The sequence below is a fragment of the Emys orbicularis genome, chromosome 1 (genome assembly GCF_028017835.1).
Source record: "Emys orbicularis isolate rEmyOrb1 chromosome 1, rEmyOrb1.hap1, whole genome shotgun sequence".
NCBI lineage: Eukaryota > Metazoa > Chordata > Testudines > Emydidae > Emys > Emys orbicularis.
Window position 1 is genome coordinate 135,614,494 of NC_088683.1, and position 16,038 is coordinate 135,630,531.

Consider the following 16,038-nt stretch of genomic DNA (forward strand, 5'->3'; position numbering starts at 1 on the left):
ATGGTGGTGTGGTGTTGCACTGCTAAAAGGTTTCGTTCTTTGGCTTTTAAAACAAATCTGCGTTTTAAAAATAGAAAATGGAGACAACCAAAATGTCATAATATAGCAAATCATCTAAAAACAATGGTTTTAACCAATTTTTTTTAAGAAATAGACTGTCATCCGAATGAAATCTGTGCATGAAGTTGTAGCCCATGACACAAATGAAAGTGGTTGAGTGTTAAATTGCTGCAGAGGAAAAAGGGTTTAAAATGGAAAATGCCAGCTAGGCTTGTGGCATTTACAAATCGCTGCTGCTCTTCTTTGTATTTTACTGAATACATGTAATGTACCAGTAATAGGCTTAAATTACTCTTCCTAGTACTCACTGTGCAAACTGCCAGTACTCTAATTTCCACTGTCTCTGCTTCCATTAACAGACCTACCGGGTGACCATCTAGGAAAAATATTACTAAATAGAGAAAACGAAGCTATATTGCAATACGCATACAAAAGCTAAGTGGCAGGTTACATATCATCAAACTAAAGCAGACAGGTAACTTCTAAGCCATCAAGTCTGACTGCATCCTTGTCTTTTCCCAAAGGGGGCAACGTCTATTGAATCTTGGTTAAGTTGGTTATAGGCTATGTGGAGAAATGAACCTCCTGAGGTAATGGCCAGATTCTTTTTAATAATCTTGTTAGAGAACCTAAGAGAGAGAATCAAGTCAGAGTAAGAGCCCGGGTGAGTATGTGTGTGAATAATGGAAAGAAACAGAGGAACGCAGACAATGATTCACAGGAAGTCAAGCATGATGGAGTTTATTGAGATTGGAAAATGGGGGCATTTACAAAATAAAGTCAGGAATGCAGAATAAAGCTTGTAGGATAGGCAACAGAGGAGAGTGGCCATGAACTGTAGCTGTAAAAGACTTTTAAAATGTCTTCTGTAATACATATATTAAAACAAATGAAACAATGAAAGACATTTGAAAATGATAAATTCAAAACCTTCCCAGCACCATGGGCAAGATTTTGGCTCTCCCAGTGCCGGGGAATTAACATGCACAAAACACTCCTCTATGCAGGCTACCTGCATTGTATATAGTATTGCTGTGGGGACAGTAACCTCCATGGGGCTGCTACGCAGCTTCCTTCACAGAGAGTGTGTGGAGCCTTTGCTCTGGGGGGGCCCCTATCCAAAAGTGAGCTGATGTGGAGGGAGAAGTAATCTGCCCCAGGTAAAGGACTGGTGCTAATTCCCCCCTGTCCAGACTATGACATAACCAGAGACAGAATTGTGATTTTCAAATTTCAGTCTCTGGTCGATCCTGGGGCACTGAAACTACACACTGCTCCCTACTCACGGCTAGTGACAGATCCACAATCTAACCCTAAATAAGGAGAATCTGATACTTGAAAGGATAGATTAGAGAGTACTGCATAGCAAATTTATGGGGGCAGGGCAGAAACATTTTTGACAGACCCCTAATAGAAAAGAGAGACCTAGACATATAAGGTAGACCATTCTAAACGGATGATAAGAAAACAATGTAGAGATCTTTCTCCACTCATGTACCCCACAATTATTGTGAGGTACCTTAATGGGTATTTCTGTTATCCTCTGAAGCATCAAGTCTGAGCAACTGCTAAACACAGGAATTGACATGCAGGACAATGGGATGGGATCATCAACTCTGTCGACTGATTTATGTCAGTGCAGCCAAATGAGCAAGTACCATGACCAAACCCAGTTGTCTGGCCCTGCACCTTACGTAACAAGCTGGTCTTGATAAGACTTTTTTACATGCTCTTTTTACATTGCTATCCAGATTCAAGGCCTGTGTTGCTCACCTGCCCGCAGTTGGTGAGGGAAATTGGACTTGCAAACTGAATGAACTTCCCATAAGACTTCCAAGATGGTTTTGAGAATGAATGTTAATAATCCCCTCCCTCTCCTCCTCCCTCTCACCCCAATGAGGATAAATCTAAGAACTTTGTGGCATTTTAGCAGGTTTGGCCATTACACTTAAAGTTGGAGGTTTTTCCCCTCTTCATTCACACCGGACTGCATCCAGGAAGTCTTCAGAGACTTGATGGGGTGGCAGAGTGATAAGGGACTGGTCTGGGGCTTGAGAGACTTGGGTTCAGCTCCTGGCTCTGCCACTCTCCTGCTGGGTGACCTCAGGCAAGTCACTTCCCTCCATTTTTTAAACTGTTCTGTCCCATTTATCCCTAACAATCATATCTTTGTCTTAAGCTACGTCCGCACTGTAATTTGCAGTTCCTGCAGACATATTTGTGCTAACTGTACTCTAGGTAGCTTGCTAAAAATAGCAGTGAAAATGCAGTGGTGTGGACTTCAGTCTGGGCTGCATAAGCATGGATGTACCTCAAGGGGGACAGGTGGGCTCGTAGGGTATAACTGCACTGCAATAAAAGACCAGTGGGCATGGCTGCGGCTGGCCCGGGTCAATTGACCCAGGTTCGTGGGGCTTGGGCTGTGGGGCTAAAAATTACAGTATAGACGTTTGGCCTTGGGATGGAGCCTGGTCTCTGAGGCCCTGTGAGAGAGGAGGGCCACAGAGCCGAGGCTCCAGCCTGAGCATCTACACTGCAATTTTTAGCCTTGAGGCTGTGAGCCCGAGTCAGTTGACCCAGGCTCGTGACTTGGTGCCATATCGGTAGTTTGATAATAAGACAAATTAGCTGTTTGTTTTTTTCTTTTCCCCCCAAGTCCTGGAGAGGGAAAGGGGATGGTCTTGTGGTTAAGGCATTGGACAGGGACTTTGAAATCTGGATTCTGTTCCTGGCTCTGCTACAGCTATTCCTGTGCAACATTGGATAAGTCACCTTATCTCCCTGTATGTCAATTCCGTTTTACGAGGATAGTCATGTTTTCTTTCTTCTTCTCTGTGTATTTATATAGTACTTAGAATAATGGGGCTCTGGTCTTGGCTGCGGCCTTCTAAGTGCTACTATAATACAAATAATAATAATAGGTCTTTGATCAATTTTGATGTGTTTTAAAGACACTTTCCTGAATAATAAAAGCAGCTTGTTGGTTCTGTTTATATCACTTGCACATCTTGACACTTTTCCATGTGGCTCTCTCAACCATTTTTTTCAGTGTTAGATTTATTTTTATATTTTCAAGTCTGTGGCAGGAAATGGGACATACAGTGTTGCAAATATGTAGAAGAAAGCACCCTTTGTAAACCATCTCTGAGCCCCAGAAGTGGAGAATCAACATGGAGCTGGACTGGACAGCAGTTTGGCTGTGTGTGGCTGGCTTAACACAGCTATGTTTGTGCCATCAGACTATTGTGTGTTGTTTTTTTTTCTTACCTGTAGCTTTTAAAGAAAGGTATTGGCTGACACAACATTTTCCAAAGTTCTGGCAACTGCTGATGACTTTTCCATGGTGCAAACCATTCAACAATCTGCACGCACACAGAGACGTATATAAAGACGGTATACTGGACTTATGAAGTATTCAGTCTCGTTATTCATGTTTTTGTTTTTCTAATCATTATAGAGTACAAGGATTCCAATAATGCAAATGGTGAAGTGTTACTATTGTTTAAATGTGGGAGTTTAAAATTCTGTACATCTACAGCATCACTAAAATACTTTTGGTTTATAGTAATGAGTTGGGAGTCCCATTGTGCTAAGCACTCTACAAACATAAAATAAGAGACAGTAGTCCTTGCTTCAAGGAACTGAAAAGCTAGGGCCTTGATCCTGCAAAGATTATGCATATGCTTAATTTTACATTAATTAGCTCTACTGTAGGCCTATTTACCTAGGTGGATAACATTAATCACATACAAAGCTTTGCAGGATTGGGGCTGTCATAACTATAAAGGGAAGGGTAACAACCCTCCTGTGTACAATACTATAAAACCCCTCCAGGCCAGAGACACCAAAATCCTTTTACCTGTAAAGGGTTAAGAAGCTCAGGTAACCTGGCTGACACCTGACCCAAAGGACCAATAAGGGAACAAGATACTTTCAAATCTTGTGCTCTTTTTTGGGGGGGTTGTTCGCTCTTGGGACTAAGAGGGACCGGACATCAATCCATGCTCTCCAAATCTTCCTGCACAAGTCTCTCATATTTCAAACTTGTAAGTAACAGCCAGGCAAGGCGTATTAGTTTTATCTTTGTTTTCTCAACTTGTAAATGTTCCTTTTGCTAGAGGGTTTACCTCTGTTTGCTGTAACTTTGAACCTACGGCTAGAGGGGGTTCCTCTGGGCTCTTTGAATCTGATTACCCTGTAAAGTTATTTTCCATCCTGATTTTACAGAGATTTTTTTACCTTTTCTTTAATTAAAATTCTTCTTTTAAGAACCCGATTGATTTTTTTCATTGTTTTAAGATCCAAGGGTTTTGGATCTGTGTTCACCAGGACTAATTGGTGAGGGCATACTCTGAAGCCTTTCCTTTCACCCAGGAAAAGGGGTGTAAGGACTTGGGAGGGAGGAATTAGTCTCAAATCTGCCCAGGAAAGGGGGAGTTAGAGACTTGGGAAATATTTGGGGAAAGGCAGAGTTCCTCAGTGGTAATGCTTTTGCTGCTGAACTGAAAGGACTTGTGTTCTCACAGTGTACCAGGATGTGGTCTTAGGTTTAGACATTACAGTCTCAGAATTGAAGCATAGCGTTGATAGTGAGCTGGTGTTGGTGCTCCACTTTTAGAGCTGTCACCTGTTTAAAAAAGAAAAGAAAAAAGTAACATGAGATGATTTCCCTTCTGCTCATCTTTGGGGGGCTACAACTGCAGAATTTAAACACCAGAAGGTGCTTTTTCAACGAGAGGGCTGGGGCAGATGCAGCCTCCTGTTTCAATGGGTGCACTATGCTAACCTTGTCAGAGGGGCACGGAACATCTACAACAGCACCAGCTGCCCCAGCACTGCAACCCTAATCCCATCCCAGTGTAGAAAGGCAACGGGGCCAAACCTGAGTGGCGTTGCGACCCTTTGTGCCAGGTCACCACACCCGGAGCAGGAAGTTAAGCCCAGCCCTGTGGGACAGGAGGTACCACTGCGTGGCGAATGCGGAGGGGGATCATACTCCAGTCCCTCTTTGCCTCCACCCCGGGGCCTCCCCTCTGCACCCAGCTGAGAGAAATGTATATTTTCCTGTTTATTGATGTCAAGATTTCTGTAGGTGCAACTGAACCATGCTAAAGCTGCCCTGGAGAGGGCTAGAAACTGCTGTTTCAGCCAACATTCCTGGTCACAGTAAAAACATGTTAAATGTTCCTGGCTGCATATAAGCTGTTGTCGCTCACATAATGGCTGCACAGTTTGCCTATAGTCATTGCACTACCTCATCCAACTGCAAAGCATTTTAAAATACATAGAGTATAAAACCAAATTTTATTTTAGAATGGATGTGTCAGGGGCGAGATGCAGGCTGCCAAGTCTAGTGGTTGGAGCTGGAATCAGAATCAGGGAGTTGAGCCAACGGTCAGAATTAGAGTCCGAGACCATGGGCGAGGAATCTGGCAAGACGGCAAGGTCCAATGTAGCAGCCCACTTGTGCGGACAAATTCCTGTGCCTCTCTTTGGGTTTAAATAGGAAGCTCTGACCAATTGGCGTTCACGGTGTTCCTTCGGTCAGGCCGAGGGAAGAAGCCCTTCCTGATGTAACTTCAGGTTTCATGGTCTGTCCTGCTCAGCTGCTGGCTGAGAGCAGGGAAGCAACAGTTGGCTGAGGACCCAGGTTCAAAACCTGTGCGATCATGACCGAATGCATATTTTATTACAAGATCTCTTAAAATTACACTTTTAAGATAAATTTGTTGGTAACAAGAGTTTGCATTATCTATATTTGAGTTTACAGATTTCTACATAATCAGCAGTGGGTTAAAGTGTGATATCTTGCAATTCTTAGTGCCTTTGGTCTGGTCTACACTATATGCTTAGGTCAATGTAAGCTGCCTTGCGTCGACCTAGCTGTGAAAGTGTCTTCACTGAAATTTGGCTCCTGTCAACTTAAGCGCCTCTCTACGCTGATTTAGTAACACTACCTCCCCAAGTGGCGTAGAGTTGTGGTCAATGTAATTAGGTCAATTGCTTACATCGACTGTTACTGGCTTTCAAGAACCATCCCACAATGGCCGATGCTGAAAATACAATCAATACAAGTGCTTCTGGTGAGGTTGAGCACCACCACCACAAGGAGCCAAGCGCGTGTGCGCACACAAGTGATTTAATAACTGTGGTGGCTGTATGCTGATGTAAGGTTAGGTTGACATAATTTTGTAGTGTAGACATGACCTTAGATTTACTAACTTGGTTTTCAAGGTAAGTAATGATCAGTAGATTCTCATATCCTACTGAAACCGGTAGCATTTTAATGTTCAATATGTACAATTTTTTCCATTGCTACATGAATGTTCATCTGTCCAGGGTCTGTAGTGTGCCTGAGAGCTGGAAGGAACACAGGGATTTCCAAAGCATAGTGAGACAAGTTTTGGTGCATTATACCTGTGTCTGCAACAGTTATTGAAGTAAAGAAGTTGGACAGCCTGGCCATTTCTCCTGACTCTAAAACTGGTTAAAACCTAGCATTTTGAGGCTATAAAGAGGCACTTCCATTCAGAGAACCTTTTATGGATGAAGAATACTATTTAAATTCACAGTATTTATAAGTTCTGCAAACCAGACTTCTTCTCTGTTTGGAAGTATTTAAAAACAACCGACTCCCCTGTCCCTCTCCCCCCCCACAGGACTATTTCTTTCACTAAGTTAGGCTTTAAAATAATTTAAAGTAGAGACAAAAAGGCTTCAATATCCCCACTTACCAGCAAGTCCACTGTCTCCAATCTAGTCCAGGTCATATTGATCAAGAAATGGGACTCAAGGCTGCTGGGGACATACCGAATGGGTCCATCAAAGCTGGTTTGTTCACCTGTACACTGGGAGAAATTGCTGTGCAGGAGCAGTTTGAAGCAGCTAAGCAGGAAGAGAAGGGGTGTTTGTGGGGCTGTGTGCTAGGAATTGACTATAGGCGGTAGGATCCATAGCCATTTAATTTGTGCAGCAATGTCCTCAACTGTAGCAGGTCTTGCCTAATTGTGCTCAGAGGGTGAAATTCAGAGAACTTAACAAAAGGCCTATGCAATGCTTGAAGCCTGCTTCTCAAAGGCATAAGTGGGGCATATCCTGTGTGGCCCTCTGCAAAGGGGTGAATTTTTAGAAAAGCCTGCTATTGCTTGTTGCACAAACCAAATGATTATGGAGCCTGCCACCAGTCTTCAATACTAGGCCAATAACAGGTTATCAATAAAGTATTTTGTGTACCACCATGGCTAGAAATGGGTACTACTGGGATTTGCCCTTTCGAATGAGATGCAGCCTCTTGTTTCTAGTTCTGATAAATATTGAGATAATGAACTTTAAGACAGTGACGTTATGCTAGTTTTAGATAACTTATTTCTAGTGTGTTGCTTTGAATTTTTCTGACTCTTGAGGTTCGTGCAGTTGGACTCATGACGTGGAAGAAGGCTAGCTTAACCTGTGGAGGGAGATAACAAATAGTGCCATTAATGTTAGAAAAGAGAACGCCACAAAATACTTCTCACGTAGCTTTTCTGTAAAATATCTGGCACTTGTTGGAATGCCTTGAAGAAAGCTCTTCAGGAGCTATACTTTTTGTGAGTAATGTGAGCATCTCAAACTCTCATGCTGATTTAAAATCTTCATAAGACGACCACACCATCGTGTACTGTCCCTAATATTGTGTATTCTGTAATATATAAAACGTCAGCAGCAGACGTGTTGATTCCTTTTTGTGTCATGTCTGCTTGGGACTGGGATTAACAAAATGCCAGGATATGTAACTAAGTGAAAATCCAGTAATTCATGTTGCTTTTCAGCCTGCAAAGTGAGCTGACACTTCTCAGGATCGTGTATTTAAATCAGTTGAATGTTACTGTAATTGGTTAACGTGTTATGCACATACATTTACAGTACTGGTGTTATAAGGATCTCTTCAAGACACTCCTTCGTTGTCCCTCTGGCTTCATAGAAATGCTTCATATTAACAGTTTTCTTCTGCTCAGTAGGATGTGATTTGTTGTAACTGTAAACTGTAAAACTATAAACTGGAACCAGCAAGATGATGACTAACTAGGAGGGAAATGGTTTTAACATGCCTCTGCTTTGCCAAGGAATATGAAAACAATGAGAGCTTTGTCAAGTCTGTGGGTCAACTAGCCTAGTAGTGATATATGGTGTTTTTGTAAGCATGCCACATTTTTTTTTTTTTTTTTTTTTTTTAAAGTGCCGTTTAGCAGCTGAATTGTGATTTCCCATCTGGTTGCCCCAACAACTGCTGAACATCACCTTCATGGTTGTGTGTTGTTTAGTGATCGGACACATCCTGAGTAACATAGAAGCTGACTCCCCTTGGTCCTCTCTGGCAGGCGTGTAGTGCAGTCTGCCGTTATTTAATTATTTTGCAGTACAGTTTGAAAAGCTAGGAATGTGGACAGCTAGCAATTGCCAAGACATTTTGCGTCCATACACTACTGCTCCTCAACCCTGCAGTAGTCCTTTCCCCTCACCCCAGTGTTTTGCTCCTTGCTTCTCTGTAACCCACTTCTCCCTTTCTTTCCAGTTAATCATGACTAAGGCTAAGATTTTGTCACGGATATTTTTAGTAAAAGTCACGGACAGGTCACGGGCAGTAAAGAAAAATGCACAGAAGCCGTGACCTGTCCCTGACTTTTACTAAAAATATCTGTGACAAAATGGGGATCTGCGGGTGCCCACACCACCTGCAGCGGGGCAGCTGCGTGGCGGCTTGGAGCTCTAGGGGCCCCCACCACAAGTTGGGTGTTGGACCTCCAGGGTCCCATGCTGCCCAGGGCTGGGAGCTCTGTGAGGTGTTCCTGCCGCTCGCGGCTGCCGGGGTCCCCCCGCCAGCCGCAGTGGCCAGGAGCTGTGAGGTGGTGGGGGACCCTGCAGCTCCTGACTGCCGCAGGCTGAAGTCATGGAGGTCACTGGAAATCACAGATTCTGTGACTAAATCGTAGCTTTAGTCATAACGCACTTTCCATATGCCTTGCCCCTACCTGTCTTTCAGGACAAGCTGCAGCACTTCATGTGCCAAACATCCTATCTGTTGGGGCCCAAGCTGTATTAAAACTTATGAGCTTCCCTACTTGGAAGCCTTATGGCAAACTGTGTGTACACCATCCATTGCTAGTCATCAGAACCCAAATTTTATAATAGGAAGGAGCCTATTTAGTGGGGAGTTCAAAGCTTGGGCCAAGGCTTTAAAAAGTAACTAGTGATTTAAGAGAGACCTTAAAAGAGGCTTGCCTTTTAGAAAGTTCAGAACACCCCTCCCCTTTGAAAATTAAGATGTCTCAAATTGGGTACCCAAATCACTAGTCACTTCTGGAAAATCTTGGCCTTGGAACTCCCAGTATTCCTCCTTCACCCATGCAAAACCCTTCTAAAACCGGAGTGTTTACGGTCTCTTCCATGAAGAATTAAGATGACTTACTGTCAACATAATCTGCTCTCTTGAAGCAATTTAGAAGTTAATAACTTGCTGAAAATGCTGTGAATTAATGAAACATTAATATTCATAGTACAAATTCCATAGCAGTAGTCGGTAAGTTTTTTAAAAACAATAAATAACTGATCATTTTATAGCTGATGGAGACTTGGAGCAGCTAGTCCAATAGAGAACATCACATGCCCATTTCAGCCTGTTGGTACTAACTCTGATTGTTTTTCAGATGGATGGAAGATTGCCATGTGAGTTAAATTTACCTATAATGGCACACATCATCAACCTGAGTCCAGAAATCCTAGAGAGGCTCTGAATCCCATCCCCATCCCCTCAAAAAATAGCATCCAGCTCTTCTTGAATTGATTTACACTACTTGTTTTTTATTGCTACCTCATAAATTGGTGCTGGATTGTATTTCAACCAGTGATGAAACACTGGGGGGTAGACTAGATGACCCTTGCAGTCCCTTCTAGCGCTATGATTCTATGATGCATTGTTTTAATAAATAAACTCTATCTGAACAGTTAACATTCCTCCTCTTTCACTTCAGATATCCTGGATAGTGAGTTACAGGCTCTTTCTTATATTTTAAGTGTCTTTTAATTGCTTTTCACAGTACGGAACCGGTACAAGATTTTATGTCTATAAGCTTAAGAGCCATAAAAGGAACATGTTATCCATGTTGCAGTCTTTATCCTAGCTATCTTTGCAAATTCCAACAAACAGCTTGAAAAGTTCCCCAAATACCTATACAAAACTTTAAGGTTAAACTTCAATATCCTAAATGATATGTAGCTTCTCCTCTGCTGGTTGAAGATTGGTGAGTGAGTAATAATAAATGTAAATGAAATTATTTGGCCAGGGGCGTCAGGTTTTTGGCTGCTTCCAAGGGCAGGATGGCACCTCAGTGACCAGTGGTCTGATCTAGGATGGGGAATGCTATGTTGTGCCTGTGTGAACATCCAGTAAGACACAAGCTGACCGTGCTTGTCAGACTTTATCCTGGTTCTGTGTCATGAGATGTTTGCTCTCATTACTTTTGAGAAGTTTGGAGTTAAACAGATCCAGCAAAATCCTAAAACATGCTTGAAGTCACGCACATAAGGAATCCTATCCGCTTCAGTGAGATTAAAGTTATACATGAGCTTTACTATTTGAGAATCAAGGGTGAAATCCTCCTGGGTCCACTGAAGTCTATGGGAGTTTTTCCATTACATTCAGTGGAACCGGGATTTCACCTGAGGTTGGTTTGTCTTTCAGAATGTAAATGACAAAGACCATTACTCACTGTGTTAATATGGTTTCAGTGACAAACGTTTAGTTTTTATCAACCCAAGCAACTGTATTGGGCACAAAGTTGGGGCAAAAAGATGAATTCTGACAGGCAGTGAGGTGAGGGAAGGATGATTTTGGGAGGAGAGAAACTAGACTCTGTTGAGGGAACCTCTGTTGTGGAACTTTTTCTCTAATAGATACTGCTAAGTAGAGCTAATTAAATAACTGATGGCTAATTTAGTAGAATAAATAATTCTTTTATTTCTGATTGTGACTGATCTGTAACCAGATGTATTTTTTCTCAAGTTTATTTGTCAAACAAGTTGATTCTTGATCTGTAGCTTGTTCATAAACCATTTTCTGGCAAGTATTTGATATTTGAAATTCCAGCTATTTCTAATAGGCATATTGGTCATATAGCATTGTTTCAATTTCCTGGCTGGGTGGACTCTTAGAAGCAGTTTCTGATTCAAAATACTCACAATTATCAATTTGAAATCTGCCTTCTCTGTTTGTTTGCTTTTTTCAATGGATATTCCTGCCAGTAAACTAGAATGCCTATGAATATTCACAGGCAATGAGCACAAAAGGGATGCAAGTGCAGTCAAACTAAATTTATTTAGCAGCTCTGACAGATATTATTGGAAAACTTTTTGTGGTATTTGCCTATCCCAGCTCTAGTGCTAGAAGGTTCAGATTGTGCTTAGCCTGAACAAGGAAAAGGTTTAACTAAACCAGCAGAAAAACTAGAACAAAACAGTAGGAAATAGTACGAGGAGGAGCTTAGTAGTACTAGTATAATTTCTTCCTTATAACTTAAAAAAAAAAGTTATATCAAATTGCCGCGGTTGAAATCAGAAGAGGATCTCAAGTTAGACTCCTTTTGATACAAATAATATGGGATTGCTAAGAAGAGCATTCTCTGTGAGGGCCCCACAACTCTGGAAGTTGATTTCCCAGCGTTGCCAACTCACATTTTTATCATGAGTCTCAGTCCCTCGAGTCATGTGATTAGGTGAGAATCTCAGCTTTCATTTAAAGAAAAAAGTGAATGTCTAGTCCTCAGGATTGTGGAGGAAAGCTTGAAAACACGACTCAATAGCATTCTGGAGTCTCAAAAGCAGAAAGCAAACAAAAAATACAGGCCCCCGCCTCCTTTTTTTAAAGACGATTTCAACTCATTATTTTCTTTGTGGAAGCCTGACTCGTGACGTGGGAACTCTTGTGGTTGGCAGTATTATCTTTTTGGTCCAAAATAGCCCGAATCTGATGACCTTTTGGGAATGTTACCTCTTTCCTCGCCTTCCAAAATTTGAAAATGTTGGGGGAATTATTAAAAATGGGAAATTGTTTGAGGAGGAAGGAAGGGGATTTAAATTCTTAGGTAACCCACCACCAGCAAATCATGTTATCTGAAATTGTGCTGCTGCACTTAGAATGTGTTTAAGTTATGTCAAAGATACTGTTTTAGCACTCCTTTCTACTGCATTATTTATTTTAGCTCCATCTTTTCAGTACACGCTTTTGGTTTCCCCCCCTCTTTCTTCTCTCATGACTATATTACATCATCCAAGGCCATCTAGTAGTTTTTAATCCTGAATTAATTTTAATTACCTCTTAAAGGTTTCGTTCTTTTTGACAGGTTTGTTCCACTGCTGATCTTTCACAGCTCAGTTGTGTATTATTAGTTGTTTAAGCAGTCAGATTAATTCCATTATTTCCCATCTCTTCTAGGACTGCTCAGTGGGCAGACTTCCCCTACAAACAGCAAATTGGAGAAGCTGGACTCTCAGCAAGTGTTACAGCTGTGCCTCCGATACCAAGATCACCTTCATCAGTGTGCAGAAGCTGTTGCCTTTGATCAGAATGCTCTAGTGAAACGAATCAAAGAGGTATTCTGTACAATAGGTGCATGCTTCTGTCAGAGAGGGAGATAGCTGGGGTTGAACTAGGACTAGCTCAACAGCTATAGCAGTGCTTGCTATCTATCACCTTAAGTCATTTGCAGTAATCCCTTAGGTTCTTCTTTCAAAGAGAAACTTTAAAGGTAAGTAAGTGTGTGTGATTGAGTATCCCCTTGGCTTGAGCAATGGGCACCCTAAACCTTACTGGTGAAAGATTTGTCATATGAGACTAGATCGTTGGACCAGTATCCTGCCTCATTTAGTGTCCAGTTCCTGATGTTTGAGGCAAATGTACACTGACCTGCACTTTAATGCACCTGCCCAGCATGGTTCTCAGACTTTCCTTGTTTACTGCGTGCCATTTTGTGAGAGAATCTCTTGTGGACCCTCCTGTGACGGGTTGGATCACAGAAACCCCCTTGGGAGCTGCCACCTAATGTGCAAAGACTACCCCTGCTTCTGTTTTCCCTGCCAGCTCAGGACTCCAGCACCCTGTCTTGCTGAGCCAGACACTCCAGTCTGCTCTAACAAAGACTCAGGGTCTGAATCACTTGTCCCAAAGCTGCAAGTTTACCTGAAAACAGCTCTCAGTAGTGTGCTTGTCTTTAGCACTCAGATGGCCAACTCCCAATGGGGTCTAAACCCAGATAAATCCGTTTTACCCTGCATAAAGTTTATGCAGGGCAAACTCATAAATTGTTCGCCCTCTATAACACTGATAGAGAGATATGCACAGTTGTTTGCTCCCCCAGGTATTAATACATACTCTGAGTAAATTACTAAATAAAAAGTGATTTTATTAAATACAGACAGTAGGATTTAAGTGGTTCAAAGTAGTAACAGACAGAACAAAGTAAGTCACCAAGCAAAATAAAATAAAATGCGCAAATCTATGTCTAATCAAGCTGAATACAGATAATCTCACCCTCAGAGATGCTTCAGTAAGTTTTTCTCAGACTGGACACCTTCCAGGCCTGGGCACAATTCTTTCCCCTGGTACAGCTCTTGTTCCAGCTCAGGTGGTAGCTAGGCGATTCTTCATGATGGCTCCTCTCTCTCTCTTCTGTTCTACGCCTTTATATATCTTTTGCATAAGGCGGGAACCCTTTGTCCCTCTGGGTTTCCACCCCCCCTCACTGGAAAAGCACCAGGTTAAAGATGGATTCCAGTTCAGGTGACATGATCACATGTCACTGCAAGACTTCATTACTCACTTGCCAGCACACACATATACAGGGAGACTCACAGGTAAACAGCCATCTGCAGACAATGGGAGTCACCAAGATTCCAAACCATCATTAATGGCCCACACTTTACATAATTACAATAGGCCCTCAGAGTTACATTTTATATTTCTAGTTTTAGATACAAGAGTGGTACATTTATACAAATCAGATGATCACACTCAGTAGCTTATAAGCTTTGTAATGATACCTTACAAGAGACCTTTTGCATGAAGCATATCCCAGTTACGTTACATTCACTTATTACCGTATTTTCTCTAAAACTATCCCAGTTACATTATATGGACTTATTATCAAGTTTTTACAAAACCATATAGACTGCACAACGTCACACCTCCTTCTCTCCCAGTGCCTGTTAACCCCAGCTGGTTAATTCGAAAGTGATTCAATATGGAGACGAGCAAAAAGGGCTTCATGGAGCATGGGTTATCACTAAGCCAATGTTTGAGAATCAATGACCTGGTCAGTTAGGCAACGGCACACATGGGAAGGAAATTAATTCCTGATGCAAACAGCATACACCTTGAAGCTTGCAATTGGATTATTCTTGTATGTATACTTACTAGTGTTGTCAGTGGTCCCAAGACCGTATGGATTTCAGAAGTTAAGGTACAGTGCAAGGGAGAGAGAGCTCTTAGAACAGCATGTCTGTCAATAAACATATCCATGGGTGGATAACCCAACCCAAAGCACAGTGGAACACACTTGGGAATGTTGCTTTTGACAAGAGTAAGTGGTGTCACCAAGACCAAATGCACTTTAGTACCAACAGGGTGGAGAGTTTGATGAGCAGGTGGTTAATCCATACCGCTCCCCATAAACAATGACCTTGTTTTGTTGTTCTGTTGGCTCAGGATTAAGAAACCCCATAATATGAACTGGATAATAAATGTGATTAATGGGCTGTTTTGGAGAATTGCTGTGTTTTCATGATGTGCTGAGTCCAAAATATCATGGGAGCCATACCAAAAAAAAAAAATAAAAATCCCCTTTTCTACTTTGGTGAGTGAAGATATAAAGCCAGCTATTACGCAAGATGTAAAGATACTTGCAGATGTTGGTGACTCAGATCACATAAATCCAGAACTTATTTAAATTGCCAATTTAATGACAGTACAGTGCATTAATTCAAATAGTTTGTAATTCTTTTGGCCATTAGAATGCAAGGGCCAGTATCAAACTAATTTGAAGGACTGGTAGACTCTACAACTGGCTTCTGATGCAGTTTCACTTTCTGTAGATGGGTTTATTTTATGCAGGGTAGGTGGCATGGCTACCACTCGACTTAATGATTGTGATGCTTTCATTTGGTTCATAATACCTTACTCTGAGGGAAGGTGTTATCTTAGGCTCAGTAGCTGTATCGAGGCCTTGGTCTATGTACAGTTTTTGTACCAACATGGGTATGATTGTTTTGATCAAAATAGGCTGTTTGCACAGCTGAAAAGGTGTGTTTTTTACAGCAAGATAATTAATGCAGATAAACATGTAGGAAATAAGTTACTAGCTAAGAAAAACCCTTGGATAACAGATGAAACCATTGCTCTGATGGGTGAAAGAAGGAAAGTAAAAGCACAAAGATCGACATCAGAAAAAGAGGAACACCAAAGACTAAATAAAATGATAAAGAATAAATGCAGATTAGCAAAGTCTAAATGGTTGAATGAGAAATGCACAGAAATTGAACAGTTGGATAAAGAGAACAAATAAAATGAGATATATCAAAAGATAAGTCTTTGATTACAGAAGAAAAATAATCAATATGTTCCTTAAGGAAAAAAGTGGACAATATATGACAGACCCTAAAGACAAGAATGAGAGATGGGGAGAATATATCAAGGAACTATATTGTGATGATTGACCTGAAAAACCTCAACTAGAGACCAGTCAAATAAGCCCACCAAAAATGGGTGAAGAAATCATAACATCAATAAAAGGACTTCTGAATGGAAAAGCATAGCTTATCATGTGATACCAGGTGAATTGTTGGAAAGAATAGGGGATGAAGGCTTTAAAGCCCTGACAGAGGTAATGAATGTTTGAGACAGGAGAATTGCCAGAAGATTTTACAATCTCACTTTGTATCCAAATCCCAAAA

The 16,038-nt window shown here is 41.5% G+C and overlaps 1 protein-coding gene across 1 annotated transcript in view; it reads left to right on the forward strand.

Moving 5' to 3' along the window:
• The window catches only part of BORCS5 (BLOC-1 related complex subunit 5), a 122,686-nt gene that overhangs the window by 78,559 nt on the left and 28,089 nt on the right, over window positions 1-16,038 (forward strand). Inside the window, exon 3 of the mRNA XM_065418576.1 lies at window positions 12,527-12,684. Within this exon, the coding sequence (XP_065274648.1) occupies window positions 12,527-12,684 (158 nt within the window). The remainder of the gene's footprint in view (window positions 1-12,526; window positions 12,685-16,038) is intronic.